This window comes from Emydura macquarii, unplaced genomic scaffold (genome assembly GCF_026122565.2).
Source record: "Emydura macquarii macquarii isolate MOO-44397 ecotype Brisbane River unplaced genomic scaffold, CSIRO-AGI_Emac_v2 contig_3240, whole genome shotgun sequence".
In the NCBI taxonomy this organism is placed as follows: Eukaryota; Metazoa; Chordata; order Testudines; family Chelidae; genus Emydura; species Emydura macquarii.
Genome location: NW_027133377.1, coordinates 652106 through 672568, shown reverse-complemented (window position 1 = coordinate 672568; position 20463 = coordinate 652106). Strand labels below are relative to the sequence as shown.

The window sequence follows — 20463 nt, the reverse complement described above, 5'->3', positions numbered from 1 at the left end:
GTTAGTAATGAGAAATAAAATACTACTTAGCTGCATCTCTTTTGTCTGTCTGTCCGTCCGTCCCCTCAACAAATATGGAAACCAGTTTTGCTTTGCTGCAGAAGTTACAGTAATGTACTATCATCATTAGTCTGTGTTATAGGTTGCTTGAAATGAGGGGGGTGGGAGGGGCAGAGGGGAATGCTTGGGACCCAACCTGGAAAATTCATGCCAATTTATGGTTATATTATCACTCTGAGAGTTCAAATCTCAAACCTCATCCCTTGCTCTCCAGGCCTTCCGTGCTGTGAAGGTAGTAAGTATACGTAGCTCTGCCTGGAGGGGGAGAGCTACTACCATTGCTTTTGCAGGCACTCTCTTCACTAGATCCAGAAAGAGTTGCTAATGACCCTAGCATTTTTTCCTCTTGGCTTTTTGGCTAATATTCACAAGCTTTTGTTTTTGGTTTGTAAACTGGGGAATGTGTGATGATGAAAAAACCATCATTCTGAATCCTAATAGGGGAAATGGACTTGTTTATCTTCACTGTGTCTCAACCTTCTGGTTGGCTCGCTGTGTTCATGCTCTGAAGCTGAGCTGGTGAAGGAGAACTCTGAGCTAAGGAGTACTGAAAACTATAATTCAGTCGTTTGTTCTAATATTTTTAGGTTACCCCACATACAAAGAAAAAGTGAAGAAACGTCCAGGTGGGAGGCCAGAGGTGATTTACAACTATGTCCAAAGACCATTCATTCGAATGTCATGGGAGAAAGAGGAAGGAAAGAGTCGGCATGTTGACTTTCAGTGTGTAAAAAGTAAATCTATTACAAACCTAGCAGCAGCTGCAGCAGATATTCCCCAGGACCAGCTAGTTGTTATGCACCCCACACCACAAGTGGATGAGCTGGATATTCTACCTATTCATCCTCCACCCAGCAACAATGATGTGGACCCGGAGGGACAAAACCCAGCACTTTGATTCAGATTCTTATTCAAACAAAAGCATGCTACTTTAAAAAGCGACTCCGTCTCATACAACACTGCAATTCTAGCTTTTTTCATTGTGTTAACGCAGTGTTTAGGATATTGCAGAATGGGCTTTCTTAAGAGACCAAAGGAGTATCTAATCATGATTTTTAAAGAGTACAACTAAAACATCCTGAGGTTCCCGTTATGTACGTGTATTTGTTTGACTAGGTTTGTGATATTGGTCATTTGTATGCTGGACTGTTCTTCTCACTCTAGACCCATCAAAAACAATGGGATCTGCTGGCTACCGTACATTCAATATTGTTACATGGAGGGCAAAAAGCAGAATCAGAATTGATAGTAGCACTTTATGAATGGCTACTTGATAAATGGATTCTCAAAGCCATTTTTTATAACTGTGTTGCACAACGCTAACTTTAACAAAGTGCTTCTGTCAAAGTCTTTCTATTCAGTTAAATGTAAATAGTTTGCTCTCAATAGATTGAGCACAAAAAGATTACCACTGGGGTGTTTGGACTGAGGACATTATTCAGTTACTCATTTAACATCCTGCCCAACTCAAATTTCTCCAGTGAATTTTTTCACTTGTTTGTAATGTGAGCCATGTTCAAGGGTTGTGAACAATTCATAGGGGGATTTCTCTTAAATTTTGCCTTACCTGAACTTGTTGATGGAAATATTTATTTACTAAAAGTTTGTAATAAGTGTCATGGAACAGAAAAATGCAGATGGTTCACTCTTCATTTATTAAATGATTGTAAATTCAAGTTTTTCATTCAAATAAAATTTCCATTATTTTAATCAGTTTGATGAATTATTCCTTACTAAATATACATACCAGGCATATATTCCAATGACTATCTGTGCATTTACTCCTTCTCTGCTGCTTGTCTGACAGGAGGAATATAATGTATTAATGGTGGAATGAATGCTGTCAGTCTTCAATTTTTCCCCTCCTTATCAGCCATCAAATACCAGTTAGATTCCCAAGTGCTGGGATTCCTAACTTCTGAATCAAAACATTAAAAATTGTTTACGTCTTCATGCCAATTAGTTAAGAGGTTGTATTTTGGGGGGGGGGGGAGGAGAGGTTACTCAAGAAGCTGTTTCAACTACAGGACGCACTTACAAGGAGCAGAAATGTCAGAAGCAACCAAAAAAAACCAACTTCCACTTCCCCCTCAACCTCCAACCCTGCATGAAATTCATCAGTTAGGAAGTCGTCAGTTGTGAAAATAAGGCACTTCCAAAAGATAGTCCATGATGATTTTTAAACTATTGGAATTCTAGAAGAACCAAATTGATAAAAAAGCTTATTTTAGAAATATGATGTTTAACTGTAAAGTGTGTGTGTGTGTGTGTGTGTGTGTGTGTGTGTGTGTGTGTGTGTGAAATTGGCTGAATTGGGACTAAATATAACTTTTTTAACATTTTGAGAGGAAGGCACAATCTATGGCTTCTAGCATGCTTCTTAAGCAAGGTTTTATCAGAAATATTTTATAATCAAAAAAGTAAATGCTGCATTTTAGAACAAGGGAAACATTTATTTTAAAAATATTTGTCTAATACATTACACTTTAACAATATTTATAGTAAAGGATTCTTACAAGAAAAGAATAAACAGCTTTATGATACAATTAGTATAAGAAATATCCACATGGGGACCTTTTTGTAGTGTAAAAACACATCATACATCTGAAATGACCGTTTGCATATAAAAGCTACCAGTGATAACAGTGCTGAGTTGCACAGTGATTTTAAAAAATTCAACAAGAACAGTCCCAAAATATACAATTAATGCAAGCTATACACAGCTAACCAAATCAGTAATGCAAGAACACGCTAGCATGTTTATCTCACTTTGTCTGAAATTACACATGGTAGGATGAGTTGTGTTCTGATATGGCTTTTATGAAATTCATACATAAAAGCTATTCTCATAATCCAAGCTTCACAGACTGTAGAACTCCACCAATAATGCACTTTGATATTCAGATGCTGAATTAATATGTAGCATTTACAAGGGCCATGGTAAGTCACTAAAATCTACTGGGCCTCCGAGACCTGCATCTGCTTCCAAAAGGCTCATTATAACTGCCATTGCAGCTTCGTCGTTGCTGGGGCTGCTTGATCCTTGGTCGTTGTCTATCATATCTATGCCTATGTGAGAGTTTTCTCCTGTGAAAGTATTAAAAGAAAACAGCAACAAGCATTTCAAATGTGATTTACATATTATATCAAATGATTGACGCATTTTTCTGAGCAATCATTAACTGAGCTGGGAATGAGCATGCTAAACTGAATTCCAAAGGGTGAGGGGATGTTTGGTTGCAAATACACTCATCAACGTACACAACACAGCTGGGCCCTCCACTGATGACAGAAAATTTCTGGACAGGATTTGTGGTAATTGTGGGGTGAATGGGGAGGACAAAGGCTGTGGAGGTGTGCGAAGGGAAGAATGTCAGGGTGAGCAGTTTCAAGTGACCTATGTGCCAGCCTGGTGGGGGACCTAGGCCACTTCCAACTTGCTCTATTTTAAAAATAAAAAAAAATCCCAATTTCACTTTTTCAGTAGAATGAGTTGAAAACGGCTGTGGGGCTACAACAGTTGAAAAGAAGCCAAGTTTTTGAGGGATAGGAAGTGATGGGCTCAAATAGTCCAAAGAAACACTGTGTTCAAAACAGCATAGGGATGATATTTATAAAACACTATTTTCTTATCATTTTTGCTAGGAATTTTCCTTCATAGGGGAAAGACTCTGTATAAACGACCATTTTATGTATTGTTTTATGAATGAGCAAGAGAACACGCCAGGGTGTGCATCGAGCTGAAGTATGGCAACAGCAGTAAACCTGTTGTTCACAGGGTGGCTATAATCAATGAAGCTGTCACTTATTTATCAGCACAGAGCTTTAAAGGCATTTAATAACTCACTTCTTTTAGAAGAATGTTACTTGGTCTTAACTATGTCCTAAAATGCTCTTAAGCCTAATTTTATTCTAGATAGTTTTGTGGAAAGCTGATGCTTTGAGATGGTTAGAGTTACATCTGTTGTAATACTCTCTGAACTGTAGACTTATTGTATGACTGTGCTTACCAAGAATGGAGGAGTTGTCGGAATATGGATACCCAGAATTATCCTGGATCTGCCCAGATAGTAAACCAGCAGAGGGAATGTCTGGAGTTCCACCATTCAAAATCTAAAAACAAATGAAAAAGGTAAATTTCTAGTCTCCTGTGTTACTCATGCTGCGACCAGCCTTAGCCTATGTTGCACATCTGAAAAAGGAGAACCTACAGAAAGTCTTAGGATTTGAACTTAAACTGCTGTCTGGTGAGACTTTACAGCAGGATACTTTAATATTAATGTGATGAAGGTTGGAGATAGGTGCAATAAGCTACATGCAAACCAACTTTGTTTGTTAGAAGTTAACCATCACCCACAACTTGAAATTACCTTAAAATACTTCATGCTTACTATTGTATCAGTAATTTTAAGCCTCAGTGGAGAATAGGCAAAGTTTATTTGCCCAGTGAAAAGTGTCAAAGCAATATACAACCACTGGAAAGTCAGGAAACTGCTATAAAAGGTACTGTAAGCAGTGATCTATAGATGGCAGTTCTTTCTTCAGAAACACTTGCGGTTTTTTTTTGTTTTTTTTAAAGTTGCTTAATTTTTTTTGCAACAGTGAGTTCTTGCTATGGAATTTCTAAGTTCCACCACTCGTAGTTCAAATAGAACTATCTAAAATGCATTTGAATCTTCCTCAAACACACTGCAAGACCAATGCTTTCAGAGGTTGCAATCATTTTTTCTAACTCCTGATGCTTAGGAGAAAGAGCATTTATTTGTCATCTGAGTAGTGCCTAGGTGCTCTGCAAACACAAAGGGTAAGGGCCCAGTCCCAACAAGCATACAATCTCTAGTGTAATCCTGTTGATACAGAGTGCTCAGTTTGTTCTGGATAATAACATTCCATTGGTGAGTATCTGCACTGCAAAGAACTACCAGATGCACTGGGTAGAGATGAAGGATTTTTGCCCCATGTCCTAATCTAATAGGCAACAAGGAAGCAAAAACAAATGTATGATTCTAGTTGAAATTACTCAGTTGTGCTTATACTAGAGGTCACTTAGTTCTGAGCTTGCTCTAAAGAAAACGAATAACACTTAAGGAAAATGAGGAGAATCACAGCCTGATACTCCACTGCCTGTCTAGTTATTTCCATGTATGAAGTGAGTGCAAAGGGAAGGAAATGATTCATCTGATTTGGTAGCATTTTTTACATGCACTTGGCTTTCTTGCACCTTGTTTGGTGATTTATAATAGTGCAGAGAATCAGGCCCTTTTGACTATGGGCTTCTTGAGATGGGAAAGATCTAGTCATCATGGTATAGTTACACCTGTATAATCACCCCCTCCCCCTCCCCCCAATGCCCTCTCTGGACACTTAATGCTGCTTTATACCAGACTCTTTCAAGCCTGTTTCCAAGTGACATAAGCTAAATCAAAAAACCCAAATCCCTTTAATGGTGTTTTCAGTGGTGAGCTCTTCTCTTTCTGCAATGACATTCCAGCTGAGGCTGCTTGCCAAGTGCCCTCACTGCTCCTTTCATTGAATTGGAACCACTGCTCCCTTTCTAGAGAGACAATGCAGTGCTTTTCCTCCAGGTGAGTGCTGGTAGCATGCCTTGAATTGCTGGCCAGAGCTGCACATATAGTGGGTGGTTTCTTTATACCAGTGTAGGTTACTATAAGACTACTCCATTAGGAAGTGATCTGTAAGCTGAAAGGATGTTTGTACTATACAGACCATGCGGGCAGCTGGTATAATACAGCAATACTACACTGCACCCATGGCTCCTGGGGCAAGATAAACAGCATCTGGTTACAGTCAGTGTTATGTAATCTATGTAGAGGTTGTAGCAATATATTTTACTTCAGTTTGGAGAAGTGTTGGTTCTCCCAATGTACACTTGGGGTGTTTTGTATATTTTTTTTCCTGAGGAATTTGAGTGCTGTGCTCTATCTGAGAATCTGCCTTTGGCTATGTGCATACGTCAGTATAAATTATGTCACTCGGGGGCATGAATAAGCCACCTTCCTTCCCCCCAAATGGCATAAGTTACACCGACCTATGTGCTGGTGTGGACAGTGCTATGTTGGCGGGAGAGCTGCTCCTATCAACATAGCTGCTGCCACTCACGGGGGCTGGAACAATTAAGTTGATGGGTGAGCTCTCTCCTGTTGGCTGAGAGCATCTGCACTAGCAGTGCTACAGCGGCAAGCTTTGCAGGGCAGCCATAGCCGTGGCGTGATAGAATTTCTATGCTTCTGATACCCCTGCAGGGCTATTTTAAAATACTACTTTTTTAAACAAGGAAAGGGTAATGTGTCTGGCTGCTGTCATTCATTGATTTTTCTTAAGATACTTTATTCTCTTTCATAAGCATTTATTGAAAGTGGAGCAGATGACAAACACAGAACAGAAATTATCTAGGCCCATGAAATTCCCAACATCATAACATTCAGAATTTGAAGTATCAAAACGTGTGCGGTGAGTCACTTTAAAACTTGTATTAAAGTGTCTGTCAGCATTGCCAACCTTTTTGAAAAGTAATATAGCAACTGTACTACAGTTTACTTATTATTGCAGTGTGTTGAATGTCTGGTTTGCAAACGTCAGTGCCTACTGATTTAATAATAGGATGGTTGTTTTATAGTTGTATTTTCATTTTGTAGACCGTTTAGAGATGTGTGAACTGCTACAGTTAATACATTGGTGCCACTGTGGGTGCAGGGACAATAAATTAAACTAGTACTCATTAAAATTAAATGTAGGGCATGACATCTGTATTAATTCTTGGCAAGGGCCATTTTAACACTGAAATGTCAATATACTAGTTAATTACCTAAGGAGATGACAATTCACCTCCGAGCTGAGGTCATACTTAACCTCTAGTATCTATCCAACCTTATTATAAAACCACCATACAGATCAGCATGATTGGCTTTCTGGTGTTCAAGAGTACAGGATGGGCACAGCAAGGATTATGTCCATTAGTTTGTAGGTGTCATTCAAATCTCATTACATGAATCCTACACTTACCACAAACCTAGCAAAAAATAAATCAGACTTGTTTGGTACAAGTCTGGAGGTGGGGGGGGGGGGGAAGGAAATTAGTGGTCATGCCCACTCAACTCTGCATCTTAAACGATGGCTCACCCATAGTCGAGTATTTGTTGGGGTAGAAAATCTAGATGAACATCTAGATGCCAGGTGATGACGGATTGTAACTGCTATATGATGCCTGAGGTGAGGCTATCCAAACCTGAAATACCTCGAGTTGTTTAAATGCCTCAGTGTATGGTTAGGGAATTTGCATTTTTCTTTCTTAAAAAGATTTGTCTGGTCACCTAAGTCAAGAGGTACAAGTAGCAATGTTAAAGGATATACATGTAGCCTAATGAAAGATTATAGCTAAACTAATTCTGAGGAAGCACCAAGACTCCATGTAAACTTCTCAGTCTGCTTTATTATTAAGTTGTTATAGTAGCATCTAGGGGCCCTATTTATGGATCAGGGCCCCACTGTGGGAGGTGTTTCTATGCACATATTTGCTTTGCTGTGCTACTGTAAAGGAAATGGAATTTAGATTCAAAACTGATCACGCTTTAAGACTGCAGTTTCGTCCATTAACCATTTAAACCACATATTTCATACCTGAGTAGCCTGAGGGATATTTCATACAATATTTCAATTCTACTGTGTTTTTAAATGTAACAGAGGTTGGTTGATTGCAAATTAAACATCTTCCCCTCGCTAAAGGGAATTCTCTTTGACTATTTAGCTATTATTCTCCAGTCAGTCTCTCTGGCATCCACTTCTGTTGTCTCAAAGCTTGAATCCATACTTGTACAAGTACTTCTGTTGACTTAAGTGGGACAACTCCTGTGAGCAATGGGCTGTGGGCTCAAGACTCTACCCATCTAGATACTGTGTATTCAGCTAATTGTCAGTTTGTGCAACAAACAGTGTATGAAGATATTATGCTCTTGCCTTGTCCATTACAAAGACACTACAGTAATTTTGAACTAGCTTTCTGGAAAGGAAAAACAAGGTAAGGCGCATGGCATCAGCGCTAAAAGTCACAAGAGAATGGAAGTAGTTACAATCAATGTGAGACTTCCTGCTAATTATGTATTATTGCTGTAGTAGAAAATATAGAAGAGAAATCAGTACTATTAGAAACCTTTCTGATCTGTAACCTAATAAGCCCATGGTTCTAATAATGGGGGCTAGTGACATCACAAACGAGAAAGCATTGGTTCACTATGGTTAGTACCGTACAGGAACTTCCCTGTTCCCAGCAAAAAAAAGTTGTCATTATTTGGAAGTTGCCAATAAGCAGAAGACGGGTTTGTAGGGCTGCAGCAAGGGAAAGCAGCCCTGAGACATTCTTTTCTTGGCTGCAAACCTGCCACTAGGCACAGCAACCATAGGGAGCGGGGCTGCAGCCCACAGACAGCAGTTGCACTGGGACCTCATGGGGCTGCACTGTACCACTCCCTTTGCTCCAGGAGCTATGCCCAGTCTCACCAAATCCCAACATTTCCTTCTCTGGCTGTAGCTACTCAGAGCTGGGGTAGGGTGCAGCCTGGAGAGCGCAGGGAAAGGTACCTTGCAGCTCCCCCGCAACTCCTGCTCCCTGCGGAAAGCCCCAGCAATCAGGCTGCAGCCCCTCTCCCAGCCTGCAGTGCTAGGACTCCAGCAGAAGCTCCCCCCCCTCCCCCACGTGGAAATGCAGATGCCTCAAACTTACTGCCTGTGTGGGAGGCAGCTCCCCAGCCACAGGTAGGTTTGCAGAGCTGCACCCAGGGAAGAAAGTGCTGGGACATGCGAAGCACCAGCCCCAAGCAAGTTTGCAGAGCTGCAGCCCAAGAAGGCACATCCCAGTGCTTCCTTCCATGGCTGCAGCCCCACAAACCTGACTGCAGCTGAGGTTTTTCTTCCCAAAAAATACTCCCTAGCATCACGCTGTTGCCAATATCCAAATCCCATTAACATTAAAGTCAATGAGATAGGATTGGTTCCTGGCAAAATGCTGCTAATAAGCAGAAGTTATTGATAACAGTATTGCTATTAAGAGGAATCTACTGTATTTAGGAAACTTATTTGATGTATTATTTGTAGTGGTAGCTTGATAAAAATGCAGCTGGGGCCGTGCGAACTGGCGCACTTAGTGTTCACCAGTAGGTGGCGCAAGCCAATTTTCTTTGAAAGTTGACAATTCTTCAGGAAGAAAGATCTGTTTATTTTCAGAAAGGATAGAAAACATTGTTCCTAGACCCATATTTTCAAAATTGAATGTCTGAATTCAAATAGCTGGCCTAATTTTAAAAGCTAACCTGTTACCTGCACTCTCACTGAGGTAAATAGGAAATCAGGTGTTCAGCACCTCTGAAAATCAGATCACTTCTTTAGTAGCCTCACTTTCAGCATCCATATTTGAATGTTGGTCTGTGTGTATATTTTATCATATTGAGGCAATGTTTACAATGACCAGTTTTGTAAGAATCTGGGCGTCTGATTAGTAGCTTGTTCTGTTGTAAGCTTCAGATAAAGTCACTGTAAGTAACAGTTTGTCCTGCATGCAGTACTGTATGAACTAAACAATGTGCAAAGTCGCTGTGTTAAAAAATTTTTTTAGAAGGGTACTGGAATTTTTAATATTCACCGTTTCCCAGATACAGTTTGTTTTTCCTATGTAAGAGATTTTATTTTCTGGAGATATTTAACATAGCAAGGTTTTCTACCATATGGGTTTTTTTTAATTACCATTTTCACACTGAATTTTGTTCATATAGACTTTTTTGTCAGGTTTTCTCATTATGTCTTGTGCCATAAATGTTAAGTACTTATCAATGTTCTTGCGTAGATCTCAGAATCCAAATTTATTCTAGCACACTGCTAAACCGATACAAATGGAAGAATCTGGACTTCAAATTATTCTATTATACATATGTAAGTCTAGTGGTAAAGAGACAATCAGTCTTGGGACATTGAAGAAATACACTGCATTACCAGGCCAGGGGGTGGATTAAAAATTCTTGGGGCCCTGGGCTCAGATTATCTTGAGTTCCTCTCCTCTTCCCCCCCACCCCCAGCAGTAAAAAACAAATACTTAAACGATCCGGATATAATTAAAAAGATGTCACTTAAAGAATTAACAGAATAAGGCAACACTGCATGCACCAGATATTAAGTGTTAGGTTTAGCTAGCAATTAGTATTTGCAGCAATTAATTTCCAAAGAAACACTGCCTGCGTGATACCCTGTGTCAACTTAGACATTATTGCTGGAGTAAAGAAGTAAATTTGATACAGAGAAGCAGAAACAGAGCAATTCAGTTTCAAATACAGAGTACTACTGAAGCCATGAGTAGTGGAGAATAGATGTAACAATGTTCACTTGAAACTGAATTTATGATTACCTCACATTTCTAGCCTACTTTGTGCAGACTTCACTTTACCGGTTCTTCTCCAAAACAGTTTACAGAAAAGCAAAAACACAAACAACAAATCTATACGGTAGTTAACGTAATGTAGTGAATAGTGTATCTGATAGGTGAATAAAACATACCTTTGGCTAGGGACATTTTTCTCAATTTAAAAGCAGTACAAAACAATTAAAACCATTTTAATGCAACTATTTTCTTCCTAGCTTTAAAGCAAATTAAAGGCAGTGATTAGATCATCAAAGTTCATTTCTTGGACCAACTCTGATTCTATTCCATAAGGAACAAAGCATTCAAGCTGTTTTGCTGCATTGCAAATCTGAGTTTGTTTTTTTTTTTATCCTAGCCATCTTTGAAAATGATTGCTCTCCTTCACAGTAACGGGTAGTGCTGTATGAATTTCTTCACAATGTCAACATTAGGAAATGTAGACTGAAGATGACTGTGCCATAGCATCTGATGAAGCATAGACGGTTACTTATCTGTCTCATTTTGTGCAAAGAACTAAAAGATTTAGTCAAATTTTCGTCCAAGTTTTGAGGGTAAACTACAGCAAGTTTTGCTGCATATTTGCAAATTTCATTGACATCCAGTTTAAATAGGACTCCAAAGCATTCATCCACATTGTAAGCATCCTGTGGGTGATGTATACAAGCTGTAAGTTTGTCAATTATGACAAAAAATGTGTTAAAGCTAGTACTTGAAGAAAGACATTACCTCTTCAGACTCCTCCTCAAAACAGTTTTACATAATGAGGATGAGGTAACTCGTGTTACTGGTACTGAGAAGTAGCACTGCATATTTTCTTTGCACAATTAAAAATCTTCAAATTGGTCAGGCAATGTCACGACAAATGTTTCTAGAGCGTGCAATAAAACAACAGCAGTGCTTAAAGCTGTCATTTTTGGTGGCTGGATGCTGGTCAGTTTGAACCACTGAAGTAGTGTGTTCTAAAAGTGTGCCATTAAAGATGCCTCCAATTGTTCCATTTTTCTTCTGAAGAGAGAGCTGCCTTTAAAAGTGTCAGGAGCCGGGTTTGTACCTTTTGACAGATCTTCCAAGACTTGTCCAATACTGCTATAGTTTTGACACAATGCCTTGGTAGAATCAGGATGACTATCCCCTCACATTATCTGACAGACCTTTGAGACACAGCAAACTCTGGCTAGTGTCAGTATTAACATTGGGGAAAATACGTTTCTATCGATACGTTGATGCAGAGCATAAGTAGTATTGTGACTGCATAACCTCCCCACCAAGAAAATTGACTGCACCTGAGCAACTGTTGATACTGTTGACTCCAACAAAAATTAGGGAAGGTGCAGTGCAGGGCACATAGTGTATTGGTGGGTTTTTTCCTGTCAGATGTGTGAAACGACCGGCCATATACCAACATTATGTTACAATTGTCCATAGCAGTTATGTGCATCCAAACCTATGTTGTTTATTATAGCCAACACAGCCTCAGCCGGGTGGTTCTCAGGAGGCTGAGACCCAATGAATTCTTCTATTATTTGCCTCTCTGAATTGAGAAATCAGAAGATGAATATGAGTTGGTTTACATGCACTACATCAAGCATTGAATCAACAATGACAGAGAAATACTTGGCTGGCTGTAATTATCCTGCTACAGTATTTCTAATTTTCTTTCCCATCAACTCAATGAATTAGTCACCTATAGTTGAGGACAGGTGGGAGGGCTTACTTTTCCCTTTCTATCCAAATTTAGGCAGGTGGTAAGCCAGAAATGGCTCAAACTGTAGTAATTGTTCCAAAATCCCCAAATAATTTCCATTGCTTTTGGCTTCTAATACTTTATCCTGGCTATGGAAGCAAAGCTCACAAGCACTTAAAAACTTTAACTGCCCCTACATGCTGAAGTACATCTCTCCAGTACTGTCATTTTGAATTAAACTGGTGTGCCAGATCATAATCAACTCTACCAGATGTTTTTGTATGTATTATCCACGCCAGCATGCAGTTTGTGTTCTGTATCCTTCTCATGCACACAGGGTTGCTCAGGATGTTTCCAATTGCTAAATCCTCGTGTAAAAGCATGCAGTCTCCTGGAGAAAAGCTTACGTGCAAAGCAGTATACAGTTCCCTTAGATGAAGGGTAAATAAACCAAGCTTACATAGCTTCCCCATTGTGCAGATGAAATGAAAAAAAATCCTTGAGAAAACTATCTTCTTTTCCCTACAATTACCCAAACAGAAATCAGGAGGTTTTCTACATTCATGTTTCTATATAAGCTGAACCTTTAGCACCGCAAACTGCCAGTTATTTTCATCAAATTTTTTTCACAGTGCAGATACATTTACCTTCTCTTCTTGTACAGCTTTGACTGTAATAATATCCTGCTGTATTTCTACAGCCTTTTGCTTCTGCTTGCAAAATTTCAACATTTCCAGCTCCAGATGGGTCATCTTGCTCCCCCTAATTTTTTTCAGTCGCTTCACAACTATCTGGTAAGGGTTTCTCTTGGCATTAAAAAAACATGCTAAGTGTAAGCTTTAACTTTTTTTCCCCTAACAAAACTGCTTCTTTTAAACATTGAGTAGAGATGGTTGGCATACAAATTGATGATTTGCAAATTAGCATATCAGGAGCAGTTAGAATATATCTAACACCAACATGGACACTGTGAGCAAGACGACTGCTATGCATGTTAATTTACATATTCACGTTGAGGTTCAAGCACATTGGTGTCCATCACAAAGTCACATGTCAAAAAAACTCATTAATGTTCACCATTTTACATTTATTTATTTCCTGCTCTTTCAGGGAGGCACACAGGATATGTATACATTTTTAGGGCCTTGTAAAAAAGGCAGATGAAATATGTTAAGGTCATAATTAAAGGAGCCCTAGTCTTTTGGGGGGGCTGTTCATTAATTCGCCAAGGCATGTGGCCTTCCCTTTCTCACTTAACTCTCTTCTTCTTCTTCTACCACAGATGAAGTTTGTTTGCTCTCCTCAACTTGCCAAGTAATCCCATCCAACCTCTTCAACTCCCTTGCAGGCTACTCTCATCCACTCCCTTATTCTTCTCCTTAACCTCTCATTCTCCTGGCTCTTCCCCTCACAATACAAGCATGTTTTAGTCTTTCTCATCTTAAAAACAAACAAAAAAAAACACCCCAACCTTGACTCCTCTTGCTTCTCCAACTACCACTCATTTTCCCTGTGATCCCAAAGCCCACAATCAGTGCCTGGTGTTCCTCTCCTCCAATTCCACCCTAGATCCTTTCTAACCCAGCTTCCGCCCTTTGCACTCCACTGAAACAGCTCTCGCTGAAGTCTCTAATGTCCTTTATCTTCCCAGAACCAGTACTCCATTCTCATCCTCCTTGACCCATCAGAGACTTTCAACCACACTCTTCTTGAAATCTTGCCCTCCCTTGGTTTATGTGCCCACCCTCTCCTGGTTCTCCTTTTAGCTTTCTAATTGCTCATTCAGCATGTCCTTCTGAAGATCCTCCTTATCCTCCCCTCCATCAACTTTCTGTGGGTGTTTCACAGGGCTCTGTCTTTGGACCCCTTCTCTTCTCCCTCTATACCTTATTTCTGGGTAATCTCATCCACAAACACAAATTCAATCACCATTTCTATGCTGACATTCACAGATCTACCTGTCTACTCTAAACCTGTTGTCTCCTGTCCAAACTAAAAAATCCCAACCTGTCTGATATTAGCTCACGCTCAACATGGCTAAAATAGAGCTCTTAATCTTTCCCCTGAAGCCCGCTACCCTATCTCCTTTCCTAATTACTGAGGACACCACCACCATCCTGATGTCACTCAGTTCTCAGCCCGTATGTGAGGACCTACAGTAAAATCCAAGTTGAAGATGATGTCCAGGTTGTCTAAATATTGCTGATTTTTTTTTATTCATAACATCTCTACGATATAGCCTTTCCTTTCCCTCCAAAGTTAAAACTCTTGTCCAGAATCTCACCATCTTGCATCTTGATTACTGCAACATCCTTTTCTCTGGTCTTGATGAATGCAATCTTGCCCAGCTTGTTGCCATTCATAATGCTGCTACAAAAATCATTTTCCCAGCCCACTGCATTGATCACATCGCCCATCTTTTTAAATCCCTCGCCTGGCTCCTCCTTCTCTACTGTATCAAACTTAAGCTGCTTGTATTCACTTTCAAAGGTCCTTCATGGCCTACACCCACCCTACCGATCTTTTCTGATTCAGTATCAAGGAGTTGACTCCGACCTTCAAATGCCCACTTAAGTTTTCAAGCAAGCACCTTCATGCTTTCTCCCATGTTTCACCGACACATGGGAGGCGGTTCCCATACATACCTGCAAAGCTACCTCATCTTCCTTCAAATCCCTCCTTAAAAAAAACTTTCCTTTGCCGTGATGCAGAATGCTGATGCATTGAGACTACCTGCTGACCAACATTATCTCATTGTTTTCTTGTATTTCCCTATTGGTCTGTTGTCTCTTGTCTTAAATTGTAAGCTCCTTGGGGCAGGAACCATCTTTTTGTTTTGTGTTTGTATAGCACATAACACAACGGTGTCCTGATCAATGACTAGGGGTTCTACGTGCTACAGAAATACAAATAATTAATAATTGTTTTCCTTCCTGCAGCTACAGCAGTCCTGGGTAATGGCCTATTGCCTCACTTTTTTCTCTAGTAGTTGTTCTGGTAGGTGAAAGCTAATGGTGGCTTGCAGCTCTATAATCTCTGATTAAATGTCAAGTGGTTTCACAGACAGAGTCCCACAGCAACTTGCCGTTGAGAGAGCCCCAGGTAACCAGCAACAAAATGAGCCTAAATTCTGCAGCAGTTCGATTTCAATATGGAGGTTTTTCATTAATTATGAAAAAAACAGTGCAGTAGTTTCATTTTTATATTAAATTTAGTTCACAATTTCAGTATTTGTAGTTTTCACTGTCACATTTTTGTATTGACAATGTATAATTGTATCAGAACAGTCGGTGGGAAAGTTGGATACGGAACTGTTGGGGTATTGTCACTCAAGCAGGTATGTTAAGCATTTTGAGATGGTGCAAGTAGCACAGCTGTTTGATGTCATCTAAAATGACAAATGGTATTGACACTCTTAAATTTGAGTTAATGCCCTGTTCAGATTAACAGGAAGTTCCCACCTCTCAGGAATATTGTTTTAGACTTTCTGCAGATTTCGGGCTTGTCTACACTTGAAGCACTGCGACAGGAGGGTTGTCCCATCGGTGTAGGTAATCCACCTTCCCAAGAGGCAGTAGCTAGGTTGACGAAAGAATTCTTCCTTTGACCTAGCACTGTCTACTACACCGGGGATTAGGTTGGCTTAATTACATCACTCAGGTGGATGGATTTTTTTACACCCCTAAGCAATGTAGCTGGGTTGACCTATCTTCTTAATGTAGATCAGACCTTAGGAAAACCTTACTGCAGTTTATATCCTGTTCACATTTTCAAAGTTATTTTCACAACTAGGTGGGTTAGAAAAAATTCTCCTCTATAAATCCTTAGTATGGCCATACTTTGAATACTGTGCAGTTTTGGGTGTCCTATCTCAATTAGAATTGCAAAAAGCACAGAGAAGGTCAATAAAAATGAGGAGGGGGTGGAACAACTTCCATAGGAGGAGAGATTAAAAACAGTGGGACTGTTTGTTTTAGAAAACAGATGACTTAAGGTGGGGGGGGGGGGGAAGGGTGGATATGATAGAGGTCTATAAAATCATGAATAATGTGGAGAAAGTGAATAAGGAAGTGTTATTTATCCCTTCACAAAACACAAGAATCAGGGGTTACTCACTGAAATTAATAGGCAGCAGGTTTAAAACAAACATAAGGAAGTACATCTTCATATAATGCACAGTCGTCGTATGTAATTTGTTGCCAGGGGATGTTGTGAAAGCCAAAAGCATAACTGGGTTCAAAAAAGAATTAGGTAAGTTCATAGGGATAGGTCCAACAATGGCTATTAGCTCAGATGGTGAGAGATGCAACTCCATGCTGTGTGTCCCTAAACCTCTGCCAGCCAGAAGTTGGGACTAGACAACGGGAAGGATTACTCGATAAATTGCCCTGTTCTGTTCATTCCCTCTGAAGCATCTGGCACTGGCCATTGTCAGAAGACCGGATACTAGGCCAGATGAACTACTGGTCTGACCCAGTTTGGCTGTTCTTATGAAATAATTTTATAAAATGAAAATTTAGATGCTGGAGCATAATTCTGAAGCAAGGAGAAGGGGGATTGCATGGCCATAGAATTCTTGTATACAATGGGCTCGAGAGGTTTTCAAAGACAATGGTACACAAATTCCATTGAAAATTTATCCCATAAGTGAGAATAAGCAAACATCAATCTGAAGCCTCAAGAATTGTAAATGCATTTATATATAGTTCAAATAAAGAAGCAATGAAGGTTGAAATATATTAAAATATTCCATTTAAAATAAAGATTTGAGACAGTACTAAGCAGGTATTACAGCTTCTCCAAATTTTAGTAAAACGTGACTTTGTCCCCATGTCATACATCATCCCAAATTTAGGCTAGTCCTCTCTTGATGCACCACTGAAACAGCCAGTATAGAAGGACTTCTCCATGTGCCTGAGAAGAGGAGCCAGAGGAAGAAATGAATTGGTAGCTCATGCAGATTTTGAGGACAGATGTAATGTGCTTGTTATAAGAAATGCTGCTTAGCAGCCTTTATCTGTATGTACTGAACTTTCTTGGAGGGCCTGCTTTTATTTCTCCAAATCTCTCCACGCTCCACTCCACTCCCAGTACAGTATACACTGTTCTAGAATAATGCACTGTGCTCACTGTAGGGCTTTTCATTTTAGGGTTAAGCTGATCTGATCATAGCAATATAGGGCTTGTTGAACAAATAAACCTCCTTAATTTCTGATCAATCCTAAACTAAAAAACTTGTTTCTTGTGAAACAAACAAACAAAAACAGGTATTGGGTCAAACAAAACATTTAATTTTGATTCTGGGCATTTTAACTTCTTTTTATTAAGTTTAAAAAAAAAAAAAAGAAAATTTGGAAATGCTATTTCCAAAACCACAAAAGAAGATTGTGCCTTTGCCCCCCATACAGTACAGCTGCATGGTCAGAGCCCTCACCTGAGATGTGGGAGACCCAGATTTAAGTCCCCACTTTGGCTGATCTGGAATAAGAGATCTGAATTTGGGTCTCCCACATTGCAGGGGAATGCCCAAAACACTGGGCTTTGGGATATTCTGGGATGGTTCTCTCTCAATCTTTCCTGTTGAAGCTGCTTCACTATGTATAAATACTCAAAAACTTAAGTATGCTATGTTCTGCTACCCCAGACTCCTGCAGCCAAGGGATCAGATAGTCAGATTAATAAAACATGTGACAAAGAATTCAATTATTACTGCTGATCCTAATTTTAAGAATTTTTGTACTCACTTTTTTGCCTCCTGGAGAAGAAGTGTCAGGGGGTGGTGTGCTGGTAATGTTCAATGGACTGGAACCACAGCTGGAAGGTGATGACCCTCTTATCCTTTCAAACCAATGTCATTAAAATTATAAAGAGGCAATGCAAAATGATGCAATAAATGTACTATTCATCTTGAGAACAATGAATCATGGTGGTGGATACTGAAATGTTCACTGCCAGCAACGGACTAAGGGTCAAGAGAATCTCCAAGTAACAGGCCTTAAACATCTCAAGACTAACCACAAAAATGCACTTTGGTATGATGTGTTTACAGTGTTAGCATCAGTTTTATGCTTTGTGATCACTTTTTTCTGTTGCTATATGGTTTGTAGTGCTAGTCAGTCCACATATTAAGCAATGCTGCCATTATTGGCCTCAACAGCATAGATTGTAAATAGCTGAATCTATTTGAATTTGGCACATTCCAATTTGCTCAGTTATAAACTTCCCCTCTCCCTTATACCATTTTCTTGTATAGCCTTTGTAGGAAATGTTTTTAAACAGTATACAGGACCAGATCCTCAGCTGGTGTAAATCTGCATGTTTACATAAGCTAAAGGTCTAGCCCACAATGTCCAAGCAATAAAATTGCTAGAAGGGAGACCCAAAAGAGAGCCTCACTTATGTACAGTTTCTATATACTTGGAGACATTAATAGGATACATTTCTTCCTAATATTTTCCTTCCTAATTTTTTTGCAATAAGCTATCAGGAAACAGGTGTATTGGACATTTTTTTTCATCCCTGTAGTGTATTGAGCATGCAGTAAAAAGAGACATTTCAAAGCCATGGGTTTTTTTTTTACTTAATTCAGGATTTCCCCCAACCTGGTGCACTAGCACTGAACGTTTTACACATTAACGAAAGGCTAGGGAGTTATAGACTTGCTAGCTGTACGATTAGAGAAAACAGGATGGGGGTAATTCCTGTATGGTAATTTGTTAAAAGGATCCTCTTGGCATCAAAAACTTTGTATTTTTTTTAAGTGGGAATCTCATTCACCATGGCACTTTCAGTGGGAAGGTTGTGAACAGAAGGCAGTACAGGAAAATAGAAACAAATGGTGAAAGAGCACTGGAAGTAAACCAGGGCTCTCTCCATTTAAAAGGAAAACAAGAATGATAGTGTGTATACAATCCAAAGTACTTTGTTTCTGTTAATAAGATGAATAATAATACAAAATGATATTTAAAATTAGCTTCAATAAATTGTTTTACAGCTATTAAAAGTAATCAAAACTTTTAAAGTCTTTGCTTAGCCTCGGATTTGGCTTTTTTAATTTAAAAAGTGTGTGGGATCACAAAAGCAACTATGTAAAAATGTTATTTTCCTGTCCAAAAAATCTGCTCATTTTGTGTGTCACTGAAGTGATAAAAATACTTCATTACTTTTTATCCTCTTCTGCCCGCAGCATCAACAAAGCTATGGGAGAAGGAGTTGGAATTTTTCCTGGCTTGTGCATCATCAGGATTATTAACTAAACCAAAGCTGCAGAATTTTTACTGGATGTGTGAGATTTTCCTGTTTTTTTCCGCTGGAGGATTCATTCAGCAAGGAGCCTCATGTGCCAGAGAGATCACTGTAGCAGGTCCCATGACACCCACCTTCCCAGCTGCTAGTGCAGGAGAATTTAGCTGAATATAGGGCACATGACATGGGATCTTTTATGGCAGCTGGGGACCAACCATATATAACAGTCCCTTATTGAAGGCTGTTAACAGGCATCTAATGTAAAGTAGACCAGCCTTCATGTTTGGGGCTTGACCAGTGGAAAGGTGGCCTCCTGAATTGGGGTGTGTGTGTGTGTGTGTGCGCGTGCAAATAATGCTTTAATCCTTTGTGCACCCTCCTCAATCCCATCCAGAATCAGCAAGCTTTACTTTCAGCTGAGGTTACAGGCCTGGAAGATCTAAAACACATTCAACTGATCAAATTTGATCAGAAGTCAGACACGCACAAATATGGCACTCTACCATGCCAATTCCATGGAATTCCTTAACATAACATAAACCACACTTCAGAAATTAATGACAGAAGGTAAAATAACTTCTTATTCCTGAAGTGCAAGACACTGAACTATTGTCTCCTAATTAGTGCTCTAACTCCATACCATTTCACTTTTACACTGATTGCCACAAGACATCTGGTAGTCAACTGGTATCCAGCCCACAGTGACCTGAGACCTTCAGGCTACTAACAATATGGCATGGCTTGTGTGGCATCTATGGCTATCTACTGGAAATATTTAAGACTGACATTCAAGCATAGTGGGAATTTTCAATGATTTAAGACACATAGCAGGAATTTATTTTCCACAGTTCCAAAAATGTTTACCCATTTTGTTGCCTTTTGGTGTTGCCTGACTAAACAGAACTGACGAGGGCAGATAGTAATATCTTTGAGCAGGAGAAGTAGGATGGAACCCATAGGAGACCTGGGTTCAATTTTCTCTGCCACAGACTGTCTGTGTGACCTTGGTCAAATCACTTAGGGCTAGAATCGCAAGTGGTTTTGACATCTA

At 39.6% G+C, this 20463-nt stretch overlaps 2 protein-coding genes across 10 annotated transcripts in view; one reads left to right on the top strand and one right to left on the bottom strand.

Annotated features, from left to right (window-relative positions):
• BTBD10 (BTB domain containing 10) overlaps positions 1–1770 on the top strand; it is a 45217-nt gene extending 43447 nt beyond the window's left edge. For all 6 annotated transcript variants that reach the window (XM_067532038.1, XM_067532039.1, XM_067532036.1 and 3 more), the window contains one exon: positions 648–1770. In XM_067532038.1, the coding sequence (XP_067388139.1) occupies positions 648–958 (311 nt within the window). In that variant the 3' untranslated portion in view covers positions 959–1770. The remainder of the gene's footprint in view (positions 1–647) is intronic.
• A 728-nt stretch (positions 1771–2498) lies between these two features.
• BMAL1 (basic helix-loop-helix ARNT like 1) overlaps positions 2499–20463 on the bottom strand; it is an 87674-nt gene continuing 69709 nt past the window's right edge. For 3 of the 4 annotated variants that reach the window (XM_067532058.1, XM_067532060.1, XM_067532057.1), the window contains 3 exons: positions 17912–18005; positions 4071–4173; positions 2499–3147 (listed from right to left, as the gene is read on the bottom strand). In XM_067532058.1, coding sequence (XP_067388159.1) covers positions 2987–3147; positions 4071–4173; positions 17912–18005 — 358 coding nt within the window. In that variant the 3' untranslated portion in view covers positions 2499–2986. Of the gene's footprint in view, positions 3148–4070; positions 4174–16689; positions 17082–17911; positions 18006–20463 lie in introns of those variants that run through there. The other variant, XM_067532061.1, reaches the window with a different exon arrangement.